The following is a 22,675-nucleotide window of genomic DNA, read 5'->3' as shown; positions in this document are numbered from 1 at the left end:
AAGCTGCTTCTCCTGAGGGGAGTGGATGGGGCTGCTGATGGCTGCTGTACTTCCCAGGATGTTCGTGAGGTCCTGGCTGTCTGTCCCTGTCACCTGTCTCTACTCCTACAAGCAAGAAGGATGTACAGAGTCCCTGCAGCCTCTTCCCTTGCCTGGCCCCAGCCAAGGAGACTGCCTTTTCTGATACTGCCTAGCACAGCTGCTGCTTAAAAACTCGAGGTCAGCCCTGAATGTCAGGGTCTCTGGGACAAATGCGCAACGCTCCTTCCAAGTGGAATATTCCACCAGCCTGCAACTGGTCTCGCTATACTAGGACCCCCTGGCCTTGGCCATACGGTCCTTGCTCTTGGTGCTTCCCAGTGGAGGCTGCTGGTCCTCTCATCTCAGATGTGGAAAGACTCTGGAACCCCCGGAACTTGGGGGTTCACTTTTCTGGTCACACTTACCTGCCCATGCTCGCTCCCTGCTCCTGGTCACCTCCTGCACATGCTTGCCTCCCGCTCTCTCCAGACTCCATGCCAGCCAGCTGGTTCCAGTTGTGCCACATCTGGCTGTCATTATCTTCTCCAGAGTCTGTCCTCAGCTGGACAACCTCCAGACCCTTACTTCCCTAGAAGGTGATTTGGGGTGTGTGTGTGTGTGTGTGTGTGTGTGTGTGTGTGTGTGTGTGTACACGCATGTGCACTCACGTGTGTTGAGTTGGGAGAATCTCACTGCATCATCTAGCCTAGACTCAAGCTTTGGGGCTTGGTGAGCCTCCTGTCTTGGCCTCCTGAATAGACGGGACTCCAGGTGTACCTGGTACTCGGCAATCATCTATGAATGGCCCCTCTGTGGAATGCTTCTTCATTAGCGCTAATTTACCATAGCATCCACAGATAAAATATGCAGCGACACCTAGCTGCTGGTGACAGTGACCCCTCTAGTCTGAGATCACTGAATTTGGTACAAGGAGGTCATTTTCCAGAGTCCTGGTATCCATGAGTCTCGAAAACGCGGTGGACCAGCTGTCTGCCCCTCACTAGACAGATGAAAAAGCCAAAGCACCGGGGGCCATGGGTCCGTGAAAAGGAGGGATATGGATCTAATTGTTCCCTGCTGAGGAAGGGTCCAGGTTAAAGAGCCCTGAATTGGGAGCTTTGCCTGCCTCCCTCACCTACCTGAACAGCCCCTAAGAAATCCCTCGAGCTCCTTGTACAACCTTTTTGTAAACTGTGGCAAAGCTACTTGTGACTGACTGTGCCTGCTACACAGCCAGCAAGGTGTCTGGAGCCCACCCATGGGCGCCCGAGGTGTGCGTGCGGCCCCTCAGGGGCAGTGGCCATGGGCGTCGAGTCGCCTTGCTTTAAATTCATTCTGACCAGAATGCAGCGTCGGCGTCTCACCCAGAGCTCTCTGTTTGCTGCTTTTCCAGAGCAAGTCATGGAGGAAGATAAAGAATATGGTGCAGTGGTCCCCCTTTGTCATGTCCTTCAAGAAGAAGTACCCCTGGATCCAGCTGGCAGGACATGCAGGTAGTGGACTCGGCTCTCCTAGGGAGGTCCCGGGTGCATGTGGGAGGGGAAGGCTGGTGCAGGATGCTCCAGGAGACAACAGCCCTAGAGCAGACCTTGGCAGAAGGTGCGGCCTTTCCAACGCCTTGTAAGTGCCCGTGGACAACAGAACTTTCCAAAGTTCTTGTCACTCTGTCCCCAAGAACACATCCATCCCACCCGTCTCGTCCCTGATCCTCCCACTCTCTTTGTCTCCCAGCCTCTCCCCTAGTTTCCCTCACTAACACGGTCTCAGATCAGTTCTTTATAGTCTGTTTACCCTCTGTAATCCTGGACAAGGAGGCGAAGCTAAACCACTCAGTGAGCGGCCACGGGGTGGGTCTGCCTCACCGTGTCCTAGCGGCTCCAGTATCAGTGGAGATGGAGTCTCTACCAGGAGGGAACTTGAATCGGCGGGAGACGCCGCCAAGTCACCCTCCAGCCACCCAGGTGCCAGCCGTCAGCTGGGCCCCAGATGGAGGAGCCCTTTATCATGTATTGTCCTCTGGGGACACCTCCATGGCCAGCCACTCCACAGCTCTCATGACTTCGTGGCCCTGCTGCAGGGTCTTTTCAGGCCAGCACAGGCTTAGACCAAGACATAGATGGACACCCTTTGTAAATACTCCCTGAGGGTGTGACTCCGAAGGAGCACTGCCCAGACGGCCTGTGCCCACTCTGTCCCCTGTCCAGGCACTGAGCTTTTTCTCCCAAGACTCAGGGACACCTGCTTGGTTGAGAAGTAGGCCTGAGGTGGGGGTGGGGTGCTCATAGTAATACCGAGGAGTGGGTAGAACTATGCACAGTCCTGTTGATAACTGTGGTTGTGAGGAGCTTGGAGCCAGATAGGGAGCAGCCAGAGTTGCAGTCAGTGACCAGGTGACCAGGACGCAAAGCCATTTGCCTTAAGGCACTTGTCTACAGATGGCCACACCGTCAACCCTCAGCTCAGCCAGGGTTGTCGTGTCTTGCAGCAGGAGGGGGGATGGTCCTGATGCAGCTCCCGAGGGGTTGTTGCAAGAGATGGGGATGGGTGGGGCAATCCCAGCTACCCCTGGTTCCCACTGAGGCTAGAGGCCCTCCTCCTGCTTATTCTGCAGGGAGCTTCAAGGCAGCTGCCAACGGCCGCATCCTGAAGAAGCACTGTGAATCTGAGCAGCGCTGCCTGGACCGGCTGATGGCTGACGTGCTGAGACCCTTCGTGCCAGCCTACCATGGGGACGTGGTGAAGGATGGGGAACGCTACAACCAGATGGATGACCTGCTGGCTGACTTCGATTCGCCCTGCGTGATGGACTGTAAGATGGGCATCAGGTGAGGCAGGCTTCTTGCTGCATGTGCCCCTCCCCCGTCACGCCTGGCTGTGCAGAGGATCCGGGGATGCTGGCTCTGCCAGGCTGGGAGCTTCTCTTCTCTAGTGAGCTGGAGAGGACAGGGCAGGGGCCCTGGCTGGGTGCTGAACCTCTCGGGGAGCAGGCAGGAGGGGCCTAGTCAGGTGGGGTCCTCAAGTGAGGTAAGTACTCAGCAGAGAGGAAGCAAGACAATGACCTCCTGTTAAGTGAACTGCAGGGGAGACAGGAATGGAGAGGGACCACAGAGCTGGCTTGTAGCACATGCTGGTTTTAAAAAAAAAAAAAAAGAAAAGAAAAGACCTGTCACCAGGATGCACCTCTAGATGGAGTCTGGGAGCTTCAGAGGTCCCTGTGGCAGGTGGTGGGTGGGCCTGAGGTGACTTGCAGAAAGCTCCAGAGTCCTGAGGGCCATAAAGCCTCCAGCAGAAGTGGACATTTCCCCTACCTCCTGGATGTCAGCCTCTGAAGTTTCCAGTACTACATGTCCACCCCAGAGAGCCTGATTTTGGCTGCAGATATCCACGCTGGACAGTGGACTGAGCTCAGAGCTGAAGCTTGTATCTGATTTGAATAGTCCAGCGGATATATTTCTTTAGCACGTGGGTGGGTGTGTACGAGCATGTGGCTTTGTGTACACATGTGCATATGGAAGCTAGAGGTCAACCTCGGGTCTTGTTCCTCAGGAATTGTCTAGCTTCTTTTCTAAGACGTCTCTCACGGCCTCAGCTTCTCTGATTCGGTGGGCTGGGTGGCCATCCAGCTCCGGGGATCCACCTGTCCCCATCTGCCCAGCACTGGGCTAACACGGGCATACCACCACGCTTGACTTTTTTAGTGGGTTCTGGGGATTGAACTCAGGTCCTGGTGTTTGTGTGGCGAGCACTTTACCAACTGAGCCATCTCCTCGGCCCATCAAATGCTGTGTCTTATATGATGATATCAAGAAGAAGGAAGAGCTCAGTGTACTCCGGTTAAGCCAATCACAGCTCCTTTCTTTCCTTCTCCTTCCTCCTGGGAGTTCTGTCCTAAAATCAGCCCCTGCCAGCTGGCCAAGACATGTCCCTCTACCTTGTCCCCGGGGTAGATCTGGGGTCATGGAGAAACACAGGCCCTGCTATTAGTTCTTCTCCATCACTGGCTACCTCCTCCTCCATTCCAAAGCCCTAGATGTTTTGGCCCACAAGGAGCTAGGGTGGGTGAGGGAGAAAGCAGAACGCCCCTGCAGCCACCACCCAGCCTCAGATCTCTGGCTATCTTATTTCTGTCTCCAGAAAATTCTTTCCACGAGGCACTAGTATATGACCACTCACGCAGAGGCCCCGCCCTTCCTTCCCACATGGGAAGACCAGGGCTCAGTCTGCCTGCCGGAGAGGGGAGTGGGCAGATGCACAGTCCCGCTAGGCATTCTTGCAGGTGCCCAGACATGTCCAGCTGTACCTGAAAGTTAGCACTGCCTGTGCCTTCTGCTTTGTGTGGCTGGCTGCTCCCTGCAGGGACGGGCCACCCATCCCCTCAGGCTTCCCTTGTCTCCTACCCTAGTAGCTTCTCTCTCTTCATACCTCAGAGCTCTTCTATCCAAAAGGGCTTAGTTAACCCCACCCTGCATGGGTGTTAAGGAAGGGGAGGTCTCCCCAGAAGCAGCACTCACCCCAACCCTACCTTCCCCCCACCCAGACCCTAAGGGCCTTCCATGCCCTGAGCACAGTATTAGATGTACGCCGTCCCAGCATGTCCCACAGCCAGCCACACTGGGAGTCCAGGAGGCTTATGCTATCATTTGAGCAGGAGTCTCCAGGGATAGCTTCCTAGGTAGCAACATAGTACAGATGTACCCAGGCCTATGGACGGCACACCGGGACCTCAACCGTGGTCTGCCTTCCGTGGAGATGCCAGGGGTCCAGTTTCCACAGAGCTCCCTGGAGTGGCAGGCTAGTCCTCTTTGGTCCGTAACTTGTGGCTTTCTCCTAAACGCAGTAGCACAGAAACGCAGCCCTCTCTGCTTGCATTGAGACAAGCAGTCCACGGTTATCACGAGAGCATGGATTTCCCCTGCTGCAGGAAGAGGCTGGGGCACGGGTCCTCGTCAAGCACCAAGTCTCAGGGCATGAGGCAGAGGCTTGCAAAATTGGTAGGAGGGCCCATCAGCAGGGCCAGACTTAGTCATGTTGGGTGAGAGGTGGTGGTACTGAGGGAAGCCATGTGGACTCTGGAGGCATCTTAAACCAGGGTGTTTCTAGGGACCTGGCTCCAAGTGAATAGGCACTCACCCTGCTCATAGGTATCTTTGCACTGATAACTTCCCGTTCACTGTGTCTTCTGTCATCCAGACCCAGGGCTGACTTCCAGCCCCTGGGCCCCAGAAAAGCTGTTCTCGCCTTGAGCTGACACTTATTGGTCTCCCAATAAGTGGACTTACCACCTCTCTTTCTGCCTCTCTCCCAGATTCTGGCCATCAGGGAATGGGTCTCTGTGACCCCAGATTCATTCTCTGGACTCTAGAAGTTGATGAGCAGGGCTCCACTCCCCTACAAGAGATAGAGCTCAAGCATTCCCTCTGCAGCAGGGCAGTGATAGGTACCGATGATTCCTCTAATAGACTTATTACCCAGCTAGGATCCATTGGAAACATCCCCCTCCAAGGCCCCTTCAGTGCCTGAGAACAACTGACTCTGCCTAATTGGAGCTGTGGGGGCCCCTTTGAAGAAAGGTCCATGTGGACAGGGCTGTGACTTGGGTGTCTGCTTCCTGTTTAAGAAACTACTGAGGACTCTTTGCAGAAGTGTGGCCACTGCCTGCCCGGCAGGCCTGTGTTGCACCCTCAGGAGTGTGAGGCATGAGTTCCTCCCCCACGGTACCCAGGTCCACTGATAACTTGGTATCTGCATGCACCGTGGTGTGCTGTGTGCATGAGTATGCATAAGTACATGGGATGTGTATGCATGCAAGTACCCAACCAGAGCTAATGCACCCCCCTTACGGTCTTCCCAAATAACCAGGACCTGTTTACACACGCATATCCCAGGGAATTGGGAATTTTCTCTCAGTACAAACACCAATGCATGAAATCTGAAATCCTCTCCTCTGTAAGATGTAGATTTTTGTTCCGTCTGCTCTGGGACCCAGACTGGCATTCTGGGAAAGATGTGGAGAGGAGTATTGGGACCGTGCCGGGGCAAGGGGGGGCAGGGGGAAGGGAAGGTGCCTCTGAGGGCAGCTTACACCCACGCAGGGCTCAAGGGGCCCACTTCCCCATCCTGCAGCTGACTGCTGATTATGAGGTCCCTGGGCAGCATGCACACAGTTGGGCGGGCTGTCACGGGGTGGGCGGGGGGGGGGGGGGTTGGGGTGAGTCACATTTCCAGTTGGAGGTGGTGGTGGGAATTTGTGAGGGCAGTGCTGGGGCCAGGATTGGTCCCCAGAGTTCTGGACCAAGGACTCCACTCCAGGCTGCTCTGAGCCTGGCCTGTCTCTGCCTGTCACCTCCCCCAGGAGATAGTGCCTCACCCATTAGCCTGCAGACTACTTACAGCAAAGGGAAGAGCATAAGGCAATTCGTATTTTCTTAGTCTGCCCAGGATCAGAGGCTCAGTGACCTGGTGTGGCACTTTTATCTCAGAGACACAACTGGGCTACAGAGCCCTGAGCAGCCCTCTCCACCACAGGTCATCACAGCCCCCTCTCCATCATAGATCATCACAGCTCCCTCTCCATCATAGGTCACACAGCTCCTTCTCCATCATAGGTCACTGCTGCTCCCACTTTATTATGTTGCCTTTGGTGCTTAGGAGAATCCTGCTGCAAAAAGCCAGAGATGCAGCTCAGCCTCAGGCTGCATGAGGACAGGGAGACGGGTTGAAAGGACAGAATGTGCTTTCCAGGCAGCGAGAGCACAACAGAGTTCCAAGGGGAACCCCGCCCTCTGTCTCTTTTCCACAAACTGAGCACTGTTCTGACATCTTCCTTCTGCTGACCCTAGAAAAGGCCCTTGGAGGGGGCTCCTGAGCTTATCAGGCCTTCACAGTGCCAGCATCAAGGTGCTCTGGGGGCACTGGGGACACCCTCCCTCAAATCAGCTCAAACAGTGCATGGCTCTCCAATAGACATACCTCATCTTAGATGTTGCTGTGTTGACCATTGTCCTGGGACCAGACACAGCCAGCTCAGGATCTTCATTCACCAGACAGTTCATGGCTACAGGGAACTGTGACCCAGCCCTCAAGTCCTTCATCTCCCATTCAGGACATACCTGGAGGAAGAACTCACCAAGGCCCGGAAGAAGCCGAGCTTGCGGAAGGACATGTACCAGAAGATGGTTGAGGTGGACCCCGAGGCCCCCACTGAGGAGGAGAAAGCCCAGCGTGCTGTGACCAAGCCGCGTTACATGCAGTGGCGAGAAACTATCAGTTCCACGGCTACCCTGGGCTTCAGGATCGAGGGCATTAAGGTGAGAGCTCAGGTGTGGCCTGGGGATGCTGAGGTCTCTCGGTTCTCAGTGGTGATGAGGGCCTCGGGATGCTGGAGTCTGTGAGGCTCACCTCTGCAGGCCTAAGTGTGGACAGCCAGCCTCAGGGGTGTTGGTCCATTCTGCAGCTGGAGGTGCAGGTGGACTGGCTGTGAAGGGCCACCGGACCTTGGGGTGGAGCTGGCTTATTTGTAGGACTGTGCAGAGAACCTTACGTAGGAGCCAGCTTATACACCTGCCACAGGAAAGGTGTTGGTTCACTGCCAGTGAAGTTCCAGTAAGGAGAGGTTGGTGGCTACCTGGGATTACCTTGAAAACTCATCCTCCATCCTTCCCTCTGGGGTGCCCTGAAAAGGGTCTCAGAAGACTGTCCTTGTCCCTATGGTCCGGCCCATGTCCCTAACTACCGTAACTAAGAGCAGGGAGAGGGTATACAGACTCCTCATTGTCTCAGGTGGCCATCCCTTCAAGGGCCCTGGTCCTCCCTTTCTTGGCCCAGGCGTGGTCTGCCTGGCCCCCTCTCCAGCATGGAGTCAGAGTTGGGTAGCTCTGGAGGGGCAGCTCCTACAGCCTTCTCACACAGAGTGTGGAGATGTGAGCTCCTGTGGTCACCAGTGGGGACGGAGAAAATCACTTGTCCTTCCTCATCTTCTGAAACCGTCTTTCCTTCTTGGCAGTATCCAGCTCTCAGACTGGATGCAAATTACACACACACACACACACACCACCACCACCACCCCCCACACCACCCCCCCACACACACACCACACACACACACACACACACACACACGTCCTCTCCATCGGTGGTCTGTCAGCATGCCCTGGCACCTCTCACCCAGGCACGATGTGCTCCTGGCCATGGCATCACACAGCCAGCAGCATCCCCTGGCTGCGAGGGGCTGACTGCACGCACCGTCATCTTGCTAACCTCCCCTGCCTTGGTCAGCAGGGAGGCCCTGTGAGGAAGGCTCCCCTGAGGTGCCATCCCCTCCACGGCTCCCTCAGACCCAGCTGCTCGCTGTTTTCCTGCAGGGAGCCTCCCTGAAGGGATAGCTGTCACCTGTTCCTGTCAACTGGAGGTGGACAGGTGCAAATGTTGGGGCTCCTGCTGGACCCACCCTTTCTCCCCCTTTGTCTCAGAAGAGCAGAGCTCTGTGTACTTGCCCAGGCTACCTGAGCAGACGGCGTGCTGAGCTCAGAACATGGAGATGGTGGGTGAGGGAGTAGGGGTGCAGCCACACAGGCTCCAACCTTGGCTTTGGGGGGATCTGCTTAGTGTTCCCTCGGTCTGCTGTGCAGTACAAGACCCAAAGTAAATGTCCGGAAACTATGGAACTAATATGAATGTGTGTGTATACAAATATATACGTATATATGTGTATATATATATATACATACATACACACACACACACACACACACACACACGCACACGCACGCACACGCGCACACACACACACACACACATTTCTTTTTTGCCTTTTCCCTTAGAGACACTTTACAGCTTCTGTTTGCCATACCATAAAAATGGCCAGCACCGTGACTTTGAGTCACTCTTAAATGGGAGTCACTTGAACACAAGCCTATGATAGGGTGACTGTTAGCCTGATCATCCAGATGGCTGCTAGCACACTAATGGGATGCACTGAGGCACTGGTCCAGGGACCAAGCTTCTGAGCAGGAAGTGACGCCCTCAGTCATCCTGGGCCCCTGCTGCCCTTGCTTAGAACAGGTGCTTCTCCATTGTCTCAGATATCCTCACACCATTAAGACTTCCTCAAGTAGTGTGTGGCCAGGGGTCTGGTGCCGCTCTGTGAATCCTCTGTTGGGGCCCAGGACAGGCTCTCCTGTGCCAGGTGACAATCGCCTGGTTGCACCTGCCTCGCTGTACCATCCCTGAGCACCTGACACCTCCACAGAGCAGCGTGAGGGTCATGATCGTGAGCTGTCCGTCCCATGGGCCCTCTGCTGACTCCCTCTGGGTGACTCCCTCCTCAGAAGGAAGATGGCTCTGTGAACCGTGACTTCAAGAAGACCAAAACAAGAGAGCAGGTCACTGAGGCCTTCAGAGAATTCACTAAAGGAAACCAGAACATCCTGGTGAGTCAGGGTTGGAGTCCAAACCTAGCTAAACCTAAGACAGGAGTGTTGCTGAGACGCTAGCCCCAGACTTCTGTATGAAGGAGATGTGGCTGGCCCCAGAACCCATGGGTGCTCAGGGAAGCATGGGGAACACTGACTCACTCTCCTGGGCTGTCAGTCACTCTGTCCCAGCACACTGCCCTTCCCTGTCAGGTAACTAGAGCAGGAGTTCTTTAGCACATAGGCTGCTGTCTGAGGGTTGGACTGAGCGTTCTTCAAACCCCCTCAGAAGCCCTCTGATGAGGACAAGCAAGCAGACATTCTTGTCTCCATTTGCCAGTCAAGGAGACTCGGGAGGTCAAGGACACACAGGTAGAGAAAGGCAGAGCTGGGAGGTCACATCTAAGGTGGCCTGACACAGAAGAAGGTCCCTGCATTTCCTGCTGCCTGCAGGCCCAGACCTGTAAGGCTGGCATGCACACAGCATGCAGGTCTGCAGTGCCAGGTCCTCTGGTTCCTGGGCATCTGTCCGGAGCATTTCAGACCCTCAGAGTCATGCCACAGACTGCATTTCCAAGAAGGGTTGATTGCTGTTGCTAGGGACTCCGGGGGAGAGTTGATAGCGGTTGCTAGGGACTCCAGGGTACTGCTGACCTGTCCTGCCTGCCTGTGTCACTGCTGGCCCCCTGTGATATGGGCTGCCCTGTAGTCGTGGGTGATGAGACTCACAGAGTTGGCCCTTTGTAGATGATCAGGTACCCTGTTGCTAACACAGGAAGATCATCTCTAAGATTCTGTGGAGGGGACTCTTCTAGAGATACTGTAGCTTTTCCCTGACCCTGTCTTTAGTCAGGGGCCAGGAAGTTACCATGGCAACCAGTTCTGGGCTCTGACTGTTGACTGGCATGCTGGGATTGGCTGCCCCCTCATGGAGGAGGTTGAGGGGCACGTAGCCTTCTGGGAAAGGTGTAACTCAGAGCTCAGCTTGGGTAAGTGAGGTTGGAGTGAGTGTTCAGTACAAGGTCATTGCTGCTTGCAATTCAGTGACCCTGATGAACTAAATAGATCTGACGCCATGGCCCCACCCCAACACAGAGTATGTGAAACTGTGACCATCTCTGTCCTCAGATCGCCTACCGGGACCGGCTGAAGGCCATTCGAGAAACCCTGGAAGTCTCTCCCTTCTTCAAATGCCATGAGGTAGGGTACTGAGCCTTCAGCCTGACAGCCACGCCTTGCCTGCTTGACTGACACCCCTCACCATCACGCCCAGTTCCAGTAGGAAGTGAAATTGTTGATCCAAGTCTCCCTCAGGATTATATAGCCCCAGGCTTTTCTTAGTCTCTCAAGTACCCCAGCTGTGTCTCCTCCTAGCCCTGCTCCCCCTCCAAGCCCTACTCCTCTCCCTCCTCCTGGCCCTAGCATGTCCGTCCACCTCCTCTCCTCCCAATCCTGCCCCACCCCGGTCCTGGCTCCGATTCCCGGCTTCTGTTCTCACAGTCCTATTTCCCTCCAGGTCATTGGCAGCTCACTCCTCTTTATCCATGACAAGAAGGAGCAAGCCAAGGTGTGGATGATCGACTTTGGGAAAACCACACCCCTCCCGGAAGGCCAGACCCTCCAACATGACATCCCCTGGCAGGAGGGGAACCGGGAGGATGGCTACCTCTCAGGGCTGAACAACCTCATCGACATCCTGACAGAAATGTCCCAGGGTAGCCCACTCACCTGAGGCCCCCACCACCTTGCCTACCCATGCTGCCTTGCCTGCTGCCTCTGCCTCTCCCGTCTCCCTAATTCTTCCTTCATCCCTCTCTGAGCGCCCACCCTGATCAGAGCCTCCCATCTGCACTACAGGACACTTTGGAGAAGAAAAGAGATTTTTTCTAGGTCTTTTTTTTTTTTTTTTTTTCCTTCCCACACAAGGGCCTGGAGGTGGCGTTTCTAATTCTCTCTAAATAGAACTACCTTCTGGAAGAGAATTACCCAAAGCTAGGCCCCACATCCTGTACAGTCCGTTGTCCTTAGAGCTGGCGTGGGTCTAAGAGGCCATGGGCTCTCTGGCTGTTGAGGGTCTTGAGAAATTGAGCCTCCCTCTGGAAGACCCCTCAAAAGTTCAGGCCCAGACTGGCTACCTGTGGAGCCCTTCTGCCCCCTGGTGGCTGGTGCCATCAAGTATACACAGCCCTATTGGTGCCTCCCACCAGGGCCCCCTGAAGCCAGGCCAGGGTCCTGATTTCTGGGAGTAAGGGGACACAGCCTCTGGAGATCTGCATGTGACTTATGAGCAAAGAATCCTCCAATGAGGGGCTCCAGCTTCCAGGAACACTGTGTGGCTTTTCTAGAGTTGCTAAAGCAGGACTCCACCTTGCTTGCCTTATAAGCTCTTGGGATTCAGGCCAGGCTAGGAGCCAGGAGTATGAGGAACAGCGTGACTGTTTCTAGAGAACTTTGCTCTTCCGTCTGGGACCACTGCCCATGAATTCAAAGGGGTCATTCTGCAAAGCTGAGCTCCAGGGATGAATCCACCTCCTAGGGCCACTGCTTAATGCTTCAGGAAAAGTCCAGAGCTGGGTAGAATACTCAAGGCCCACACCTGCCTCCAGGGATCAGCAACAGCTGGAGAGCCTGCCACACCTAGGAGCAGAAGGTACTCTCATACCTTCAAATCCCTGGCAGTCAGGCACCCCTACCTCCGTACCCCAAGTCCTTCCATGGGGGAACTTCTAACAGTCTGGGCTGTACCAGGCCTTGTGGAAGCAGAATCTGGGCTTCCTGCGGTGATTTCTAAATTTCCCTTGAAGTTCCTTGCTCTTCCAGCTTGAAGGGCTTAGACCAATGTTTCTCCATGTCATGTAGGTAGTTTCCAGGGTTCCTAGGGTGCCCAGGGCTGTCCCAAGCTTTCTCCTTCCTGGAGTCCTGAGCTGCTTGAAGGGCCATGGGGGGCGTGAGGTGGGACCATTGTTAACCACCAAACGTCAACTGTGAGGCAAGTGACCTGATTGGAAAGAGTGTACGATTTGTGTGACTTTTAAAAGACCAAACTCCAGCTCTGTTGCCGTTTGGAGCTGTCCTCTGCTCCTCTGGGCTTGTCGGAGCCTCTTTTACTGAGAGACCCTGGGTCACATGTACAGGTGTTCTTCTGGGTCCCAGGCCAGCAGGCACCGCTTGGGGACATGACTGGGAAATGGGGTAGATCAATGTGGACACACCTGTCAAGATAGCTTCAGGCAGGGGTGGTGGTCTGGGCCGCCTACCCTAGCTCCCTGGGCTTCTAGAACTGTTGGCCCATGTGACCCATGTGTTTCCCCTTTCATGCTGGTGGGTGAGTGACAGTTGGCGGAGGCGGGAGGTGGGACCCGTGAGGATGTATAAGTACAGATTTTAAAAAGGGAACCCATTTAAACTTCCTGGCTCCTATTCAGATGGGGTGAGCTCCTGTGTGGGCTGACTTTCTAAAGGTCACACCCCCACCCTGCACCCCGCACCCCCATCCGCAAGCCCAGACCTTGTGACTGCACATGATTGGGAAGACAGGCAGCCTGGAGTGGGGGAGGGGAGGGCAGAAGCAACCGGGCAGCAAGCTCTGGGACTCTGCAGCTGTAGCTGCCCCGGGGGGGCCCTGAGGGGACCCTGGGGTCTGTACATGCTGGGAAGGGGCATCATTAATTCCAAGAGACTGTAGCTATGATCTGACCAAAACTCCCCTCCTGCTATCCCAGGATAGCAAACTATGCTATGAACAAAAATGCCGGGAACCAGTTTAACGTAGGTAAGAGAACATAGTTCGCCAAGCACTTTAAGAAGGAGTCGCCTGTCACAATAACGTGCTCAGGTACTGTGACTGGCTGCTGGTCAGCAAGAGCTTAGGGCAGTCCTGGACAGCGCTTAGTGCTGAATGTGTTGTAAGTAGCGTGGAAAGGCATCTCTGTAGGGTTATTCTGTTCCCAAGGGTGTTTTGCTTCATTGGGGTTTTGTACTTACCATGCTAGCACCCACACAGTATCTCCCAAACCATCGTCCCCCTTCCTTCTTGCCCCCCTGGAATGGAGAGAGCACAGATGGAATTTCCCAGAACCTCTAGCAGTCTGGTAAACCATGTGCACAGTCCTGGTGGAGCCCCCCAAGGTCCTGGCTACGCAGGTGCTGGGACATGGGACAGGCTACATGCACCAATGTACAGATGTGGGTCCCCGGAGCCCTCCCGCTCCTGGGCCACCAGATTTCTTGGTGGTCAGCCCTGCTTTGCACACTCTGAAGGTTTGGCTTCAGCCACTTTCCCCAGACTAGACTTTAGTGCCCTTTAAGAAGTGTGTGTAAGTTATATTTATTTTGTTTTTGTTTTAATTGCACAAAACACTAAGAAAGGCTGGGCTGCTCCTCCTAAGTTCTGCCTGCCTTTGGGGGGGCCTTTCCTTCATGTCTGTGGGAGCCCTCGGCAGCTGTGGCCTCAACGACGCTGTTCACCCCTGGCTGGCTGTATCTAGCTTCGAGACCGCCTGTGTTCTGCCAACCCTGTGTGTATAGGCCCCACCCCCTGCTCCAGGGTGCTCACCCATCAGTGCCTTTTTGGGAGGAGAGGGCCCTTCCTGCACCCTGGCTGGCTCTCCTCCTCTGTATTCCTCTCCCCTTGGGACTGTTACATCCCTTGCCCAGTGCCCATCAGTCAACTGTAGATGCTCTCCCCCTTCCCAATAAAGGCCTTGGAGACCATTACTAGCATAATGTGATTCTTCTGCCTTCACCCTAACACACACACACACACACACACACCCTTCAACTACCGCAGAAGAGTTATGATGACCTGGTGGCTGTCAGATAGGGTAATACTCTAATCTGCAAAAAATGTGAAACACTCTTTCTAAGGAGTCTTTTCTATATATTTTTTGCTACACCTTTAAACAGTGGCTCGAGGATGTCAACCAGTGACAGAGAAGGTTCCCCTGCTCATGGTGGGCTCTGTGCTGCATACATCCCTTCACTCACAGTGCATCACCTGCAATAACAAAACTGTGTAGTCCTCACTGATCAGATGGGGAAACTGAGGCTTAGAAAATCAAACAACGCCAGTCAGTGGTGGCGCACGCCTTTAGTCCCAGCACTCAGGAGGCAGAGGCAGGCGGATCTCTGTGATTTCGAGGCCAGCCTGGTCTACAGAGTGAGTTACAGGACAACTAAGGCTGTTACACAGAGAAACCCTGTCTCAAAAAAACCATTTAAGAAAAAAAAAAAAGTAGTCTAACAACTTGGGCTGGGTAATGGGTCAGGAGAAAAGTTTAGACTCAGAACTTGCTACCCTTTTCTAGTGGAGGAGTGTTGGAAGCAGAGTGCTGAGCTCCAGACCTCATAGTGGTTCAATTGGGAGCCATGGCTGCATCTTAGGGGAACCCTTGAGAGCAAAACCCTGGTCTCATATCAAGGGCCAAGGAGCTTCTCTCCAGCTCTGCCACAAGCCCGAGCCACCAAAGGATAGTGGTGTTTGCATTTTGGAAGGCTGCCCAGCTCAGCCCCCAGAAGACTGATTTTAGCCACTGCTGTGTGCGAAGCTGCGGACCCTTCCAAGCAAAGTCATCCCACAGCCCCAAGGCACTTGCTAAAGGGGAGCAAGCCAGCGGGAGAAGCCTGCCAGCCATCTGACAGTGTGTCAAATCAGTGCCCTCCCGGTTAACCCCAGGGAACCTGTGGTCAAGGCCTGTGTAGAACCCTAGGCCCTGGAAAGGACACTCGAGAACACTCAGTAGCAAGTTACATTGGCTGAGTGGCCCTGAACCATCCTGAACATTCTTCATGCATGCTGTCCAGAGCCTATTGGTAAATTATGAAGGCCACTCCACGTAGTTAAAAAAAGAGGTTTATTTTGTGGGGTAACTTAAAAGTGAAGGGATAGTTTACAGGGCCAGGGAAGGCGTAGCGCAGTCCGGCGGTGTTCTCTGGAGAACTCTGCTCCGTCTACCTCCAGCGTCCAGGGTCCAGGAACCAAGAGAGCCGGCACATCCGGATCTCCGGTCTTCAGGGTCCTCTCTCAACCCCACCTTGTAGGCGTGACAGTTACTGAAGCCTCAATGGGGGTTGGAACTTCCAGGTCAAAGCTGGAATGGCTACCCACTACAAGAGCCGTCTGACCAGACTACATCCCTGTCCTCAGGCCTGCCATTGCTCCTTGTCACATGGGCCCCAGTACTGCACCTGCCACTTGTCCTCCAGACCACCCGTAGGACACCATGGTCACCCGGTCACAGAGCCCTCATCCCGTTCACCTGAGGTCTTTCCAGCAGACCCTGGAGCATCCAAGGAAGTGGATGGGTGGCCCATTGCCTTGGTGTTGCATCTCAGGACCACTTTTGTGCCTAAGCCTGGGGTCACAAGAAACTGGTCCCTGCTGGTATATGGGGTCACAATTATGGCCAACTTCGTGTCGTGGGACATCTTCAGGGAGTGGATGCTCTGCCGGACTGGGGACAGAACCCCTTAGGGAGGCAGGGAAGGAATCTGTATCCAGCTCAAATCCTGCTGCATCAGCCCCTGGAGAGGAGTCCCTGTAACGGCCTGGCCATGTCTGTCAGCACAGGACAGTGCCTACTTAGACACTCATCCCGGGAGGTGGGGAGGGCAAGCTCTGTCACCACTGGTTATCAAGTCCCGGGAGCCCCCCCCCTCTCCGTGGCCACACCCTCTGGCTAGTCTTCCCCCTGCCGCTGTCCAGGGAACCGGGCTGGTGGGACTGCCACTGAGCCTTCCAGGCTCACAGGGAGGAGGAAGCTGAAAATGAGGGTGCCCCAAAGGCTACACAGTCAGCAGCCTGGAGAGTTCTGTGGGGTTCGAGCGACCAGAAAGAGTCAGGAGGCCGCTCTGACTCTGTGATCGTGCAGGAGATGCCTGGGGACTCGAACACATTTCAGCATCTGCCAGCTTCCTAAGCCCTCCTACATCCCCTCCACTTCCATGCAGGCTCCTCGGGTGCCCCATCTTCTTCCCTGACGGTCGAGGGAACTCAGCCTAGCAGAGTGCCCATAGGCTCATATACAGCAATGTTACGGACATGTGAGGAACGCAGGGTAGATGCCTGCTCCCGTACATCCCGAGGTGGAGTCTGAGTCTGTCGGAAGAGGCTGTACCAACCAACCCTTCTGAATTCCACGGGGGAACATCTGTCTCCTTCCCTCCCCACACTACACAGCTGACTCTGCATTCTCTGCCCCCTTTCCCACCCCTCAACTATGCGGCCACCTGAGCAGACATCCTCTTAGAAATGAGAGCTTATAAATAAAGTTTTGTTAGAAACAACCCGGCCACTGCTTTGTGTAGCATCTAGGGCCTCTTTTGCACCACAACCACAGATGAGACACATACTCTGCCACCTATATGGGCTGCAGGACTAAAAATGTTTATTATCTTGCTCTTTACAAGGGCTGCCATATCCTGCTTGAAAGTAGCTGTGACCAGTGGTTAGGAATTGCTAAGTGTCAGGTGATTGAAAATAAATCAGTTGAATACTCATAAAAACTCCGTGAGGCTGGGCAGTGGTGGCACATGCCTTTAATCCCATGAGGCAGAGCCAGGCGGATCTCTGAGTTTGAGGCCAGCCTGGACTACAGAGTGAGTTCCAGGAAAAGGCACCAAAACTACACAGAAAAAACCTGTCTCAAAAACAAACTAACAAAAAACAAAACAAAACAAACAAAAAGCCCTCTGTGACATGAACCTCGTCAGCCCCATGTTCTACAAGAGGAAGTAGAAGGACATAGAGGAAGAGTAGGTTAGCATGATCACATGACTGGGAAACAGCAGCCTCTGGCATTGGACCAAACTGGAGACCTGCCTGTGATTCTGCATGTCTGCATCCCTAGTACCTGGCTGTGCCACAGGATTGCTAGGACAGCCCATGAATGCTGGAGCCCGGGGTCCATGGGGGCCGAGCTACCAAAGGCCAGGCAGGGTCAAGGCACCTGGTGGGCCCTGCAGGCCTGGAGATGGGGCTGGGGACCTGGGGCTGCTACAGTGAGGGGATGTTTGTTCTAGGCTTGGGGTGGCCCTCCCAGAAGCTCAGTGTTAGCATCTATGACACCCAGTGCCCTCTGCCTGCATACTGATGGCGCAGAACCAAGCCTGCTTGCCGCTCACGGGCTGGCTCACATGCCCTTCCACAGAAATGCAGAAGACACATCCAGTTCCTGAGAACGCCAAGAAACAGCGCGTGTGTGTCATTTTTCTCAATTTCAGTTTTCACTGTGACAGCTGTGGCCCAGCTCCTGGCATTTGGTGCACCATGCGCAGGCCAGAGATGACACATTCAACAGAGAAGTGAGACCGGGAAGCAAACAGAGCTCGGAGAAGAGGCGTTTCTGCGCCTTGCAGAAGATGTGGGGAGGCTCAAAGGGGGGTTTTACAGAACCAGGAGACACCTTAGGTGAGAGTCACCACCCATGACAGATCCAAATAAAAAGTTCACAAGAAAAAAAAAATACCCACCATGCATTGGGGTCCTACCCTGTGGTCCCCTTACTCTGTACACACACATGGTCCTGAGGACCGGAGCTATCCTGAACACTTAGAGACCACAGAGTTCAGGTCACAAAGGTGGGCCCCTTACAGCCAGCATCATCATCTGTCATGGTGTTTTCTCCCTGTATCTTTCCAAACTTGTGAATGAGCAGAGCAGGATTTAAAGTGAGGGCAGGAAAGAACATCCCACATGAACGTCTGTGCTTTTCAGTTCGGGTAGCACGTGCCATTTTAAAAATAGTTTCTGCACATTGTGGACAAACAGGATCTGTGACAGCCCCCGACAACAGCAGCCCTGCTCTATTTCAATGAGAAAAAAAAAATCCCAATTTCAGTCACGCTTTTTCCTGAGAATTCATGCTGGAGTGCATTCAAGACAGCTGAGAAACAGCAGGGCCCCACCAGGGAGCCTGCCCCCTTGTGGACATCAAGATGCATTGCAAGACCACCCTAGGACAAGGAGGCTGGTTAAGGAATGCATTTAATTAACAAATGACAGCCTGCTCTGGTAAATAACAGAGCCCAGGTTTAAGGCACAGTGGAGGCCGTGGACAGGTAACAGGTATGTGTGGTACAGTGTATAGAGCAGAGAAAACAAGGGGCCCCATAGGAAGGAAACTCAGAATGGCTTTGCAAAAGATAGTGCCACCAGAATGAGTGTAGAAGCTGAGTGTGAACCATCCAGAGGGTTGGAGGACGGAGGAAGCGGAACACACAGCCTCAGGGACACATGGAAGGACACTGTAGGCCGAGCGGGAGTGGCCAGAGCAGAGGATCCACGCGGAGCTGGCAATGCGGGCCCAGCCAGATCTCAAGCCTGGGGAAAGGATGGAGGAAGAGAATGGAGCACGTGGAGTTTCTCCCAGTGACAGACAGGTGTCCCTGGAGGCTCCTAAGCGGTGGCATCTCCTCCTGCATGGAGGAAAGGCTGCAGAGCCTGTGGAGGGATGCCAGGCCCCATTATGAGGTCAAGACCAAAGCTAGAGGGAAATTAGCGTGTGGATGGCGCCGCCATGTTGAAGTGTGCCTCTGGGGCCCACGGCGAGGAGAGAGCCCAGCTTGGCAGGCCAGCTGCTCTCACTCCTTCCAAGCCAGAAAGCCCCGCCACCCTTCCTTAAGGCTTGGCTTGTCATCGTCTTCCAAGGGTGTCTTCTCTTCCTGGCCAGCTTCTTTCAGGTTCACATGAAACTCTCCGAGCCTCTGCTCCTGCAGGCTTGTGGTTAATTGCACCTCTAAATAGCCAACACTTCAAAGAGGCAGCAAGCCAGGCAAAACAAATTCTGCTTCTACATTAGATGCAGAGGATTCTTTGCATAAAAGGTTTTCCATTTGGGGGAGAGAATGGGGAGGGGCGATATACGCAAGTGTGCTTCTCGTCACTCAGCAGCCAGGCACTTTTAATTCCACCCACCAGTTAAGTGTACCTGGCTCAGGGACACGGCCGGCAGGAGAGGAATAAACATGTTCAGAAGTCAGTGGTATTTCAGTGGACTGTCTGTGTCTGAGACACCCAGCCCTCTCTCTAAGGTGATATGCACCCCAGGCCCTGCTCTGTGGAGGACGCAGTGGGAATGGCTGACAGGCTAGTGTGTGGGAACACTCAAGCCCACCTGCTGCCCTCTGCACTGGCTTCCTCGGGGCTCAAAAGGCGAAGGCTTAGACAACATTGAAGCGACTCACGTTCCAGTTCATCGGCCCTCACTCACTGGTCAGGGACTCCCAGTGTGACTGAGGTGCCTCGCCAGTGCTGAGAACATGCATTGTGCTGCTTTGAACTCCGTAGTAATAAACTCAGGATCACCAATAATGCAACAAAGTCACGTTAAGGAAAAGAATCGAGAAGCACTTTCCCTTGGAGTGATTTACCCAAGTGAGTCCTTCGCTTCTCTTCCCCGTGTCTTCCACTGTTCCCTGGCTGTTGTATGAGTTTATACATTAGAACCCTTGTTCTTAGGCAAGAAGGGGAATGGGAAAGATATTGAGCCAAAGAAGGATACACACACACACACACACACACACACACACACACACACTATGGAGAGAAGACTTGAATAAGCTTATGGGAAAGAGAAAGGAGTAAAGGGAAAGAGGTGGATAAAGAAAGAAGGTAAGAAAGAAGAAACCAATGGAGGAAAGGTACAAGTAATAAAGCAAGGGGGAGGAGCAGAGGGAGGGGGAGGGAGGGGGAGGGAGGGGGAGGGAGGGAAGGAGGAGGCCCACATGGCTGGCCCAGGCTAGACAGAGGCTGCATTGGCACTGGCTAGCTCTCTGCCCCTCTCCTTTTTGCCCTGCTTTGCATGTTGGCATCTTGCTCCAAAGAGTAGAAACTTTAGCCACAGATAGCTTCAGACTCTCACAAACCCCAGCCTAAGGACCAAGGCGGGAAACTTGTTCAGGTAGAGAGACTCAAGGAAGATCCTGGGCTACCCCCGTACATGCAGCAGGAGGGGGCTTGCACGCCATTGGTCCGGCTAGCGCTGCTGACCCACTCACTCTCACTCAGAAGTGGGTGGCTTCTGGGATTGCCAGTCTCCCCAGCATCACATGGGTGTGAGTAAAGCAGGAGTTTGCCCCCTGGTGGAGCAAAGGGCAGCTTGTGTCACACTGGTGAATGTGACTCCCAGGCTAAGGTTAGCCAAGGAAGACTTGGGGGTCAGCAGCGAGGGGGGCCGTGTCTATGCAGAGAGCAGCAGGTAAAGATTGTGCCCCCCCCCCGCCCCGTGTTGGAGGAGACCCTTATATCTCTGCTTCTGCTTTTCCAAAGGACTTTGGATATGTGCCCAGCTTCCCTAGAAGCCAACACAGAGGAGGCTCCTCTGTTCTCTGGCTTCCAGACTCCCCTGCTGGCCTGGACACTCAGAAGCTCAGGATGGCTCCCAGATGAAACTTACTTCCTCCATCGTGTAGAAGTTTCTTTGCCATACAGCATCTTTGCTTCCAGGCATTGCTGCATTCGATGAGAACACACACTCACACCCCTGCCTAGGAAGCAGCTGTGGACCTCTGCTGAGCACAGGCCTCCTCTCATGGTTCTGTCCAGATCAGGGACCCTTTGGTGGCAGTAGGGCTCAAACTCAGAGAGGGCGAAGAAGGCACTGGCTCACGATATCCAAGTCCCTAGAAGGAACACAGCCTCAAACTAATATTTGCATCCCTAGGTTTAACCCAGGGGGTACCCAAGGCCCAGCTGAGCCCTCCAGACTCCGGGGAAGGCTGGACCCTAGGACTATCCAAGGTCTCCTGGGCCCAGGGCTGTTCATGAAAGTGCTGCCCCATCCAGGGGACCTGTCTTTCTCTGGGACATTTAGTCACGTGACCATCTCTGTCATTTCTGATTTGTGGCATAACACTAGTTAGCTCCGCTTCAGTCACGAAGAATCACAGGCCTTTGAGTCCAACAGCAGCAAGCTCCCAGTGCCAGAGGCTGGAGTCCAAGGTTCCCTCCATGGTGGCTTCCCTTCTTGACTTGCAAATGGCTGCCTTCCTGCTGTGATCCCACGCGATCTTCCCTTTTCCCCTTTGCATGTGTCTGTGTCCTGGTTTCCTCCTCCCCCTCTTCCAATTTATTTATTTTTATTTTATGTGCACCAGGGTTTTTCCTGCATATGTGTCTGCGTGAGAGTGCCCCTGGAGCTGGAGTTACGGACAGTTGTGAGCTGCACGTGGGTGCTGGGACTTGAACCCCAGTCCTCTGGAAGAGCAGCCAGTGCTCTTAGCCACTGAGCCATCTCTCCAGCCCCTGGTTTCCTCTTCTTAGAAGAACGCTAGTCATTATAGAATGGGACCACCCTAATGACCTTTTCAATATCCTGTCCCCAGACACAATTACATCGTGGATGTTGGGAGTTAAGCTCGAGGATGTGGACTGTAGGAAGGGATGTGATCTGGCCCACGGTATCACTGTGAGAGGCTCTTTGTGACCAGCTGCGGCCATCTTCCTTCCGGCAGTTTCTTTTAGATTCAATTACTTTACTTTATGTGTGCGAATGTTTTGCCTGCACACATGTATGTTCACCATGTACATTCTTGTTGGATCCCCTGGAACTGGGTTAATGGATGATTGTGAGCCATGGTGTGAGCAATGGGGATTGAACCCAGGTTCAGAAAGAGCAGGCACTCTTAACTGCTGAGCCATCTCTCCAGCCACCCCCAGACAGGTTCTTATTCCATAAGTTCATGAGCCAGCATTGGCTGCAAGTTGGGGAACAGATGTCCACCATGGGCCAGAGAAAGAGGCCGCATGCATGGGACACACCACCACAGCCAGAGACAGCCCAACTAGAGTGCTGTTGGGTCTGTAGCGTTTCCCACTGAGGCTCACCATTTCCTCAGTTCAGCAGCACTGTGAAGAACACGGTGTGGTCATACTGTCACTCTCGGTCCCCTCCCTCTGTGGTAGGGAAGGCCGAGCAGTGAGTGTGTGAGCTAAGGCAGGGGAGAACACACACCTGGCTTGAGACTTGTATGTGGGTGACAGGTGAAGAGACCTTGGCTCTCCCTTCTGTCCTTGATTTTGAAAAGTTGGACCTGATTGGAGAAAGTGTGTCACTGGGAGTGTGTTCTTAGGGGTGTTATCTTGCCCTGGCACCCTCCTGTTAATCTGTTAATCTTCTTCTTCTTCTTCTTCTTCTTCTTCTTCTTCTTCTTTCTTCTTCTTCTTCTTCTTCTTCTTCTCCTCTCTCCTCCTCTTGCTTCCCCCCCCCTCCTCTTTCTCCTCCCCTTCCTTTCTTCTTCCTCCTTCTC

At 54.0% G+C, this 22,675-nt stretch overlaps 1 protein-coding gene across 1 annotated transcript in view; it reads left to right on the top strand.

The window, feature by feature from the left end:
- The window catches only part of Itpkb (inositol-trisphosphate 3-kinase B), a 93,995-nt gene extending 79,849 nt beyond the window's left edge, over positions 1–14,146 (top strand). The window contains exons 3-8 of the mRNA XM_028865449.2: positions 1,415–1,514; positions 2,633–2,846; positions 7,124–7,328; positions 9,347–9,448; positions 10,559–10,630; positions 10,947–14,146. Coding sequence (XP_028721282.1) covers positions 1,415–1,514; positions 2,633–2,846; positions 7,124–7,328; positions 9,347–9,448; positions 10,559–10,630; positions 10,947–11,162 — 909 coding nt within the window. The 3' untranslated portion in view covers positions 11,163–14,146. The remainder of the gene's footprint in view (positions 1–1,414; positions 1,515–2,632; positions 2,847–7,123; positions 7,329–9,346; positions 9,449–10,558; positions 10,631–10,946) is intronic.
- Positions 14,147–22,675: the final 8,529 nt, after the last annotated feature.

Source organism: Peromyscus leucopus, chromosome 15, assembly GCF_004664715.2.
Source record: "Peromyscus leucopus breed LL Stock chromosome 15, UCI_PerLeu_2.1, whole genome shotgun sequence".
In the NCBI taxonomy this organism is placed as follows: domain Eukaryota; kingdom Metazoa; phylum Chordata; class Mammalia; order Rodentia; family Cricetidae; genus Peromyscus; species Peromyscus leucopus.
This window is presented reverse-complemented; position numbering and strand designations above follow the sequence as displayed.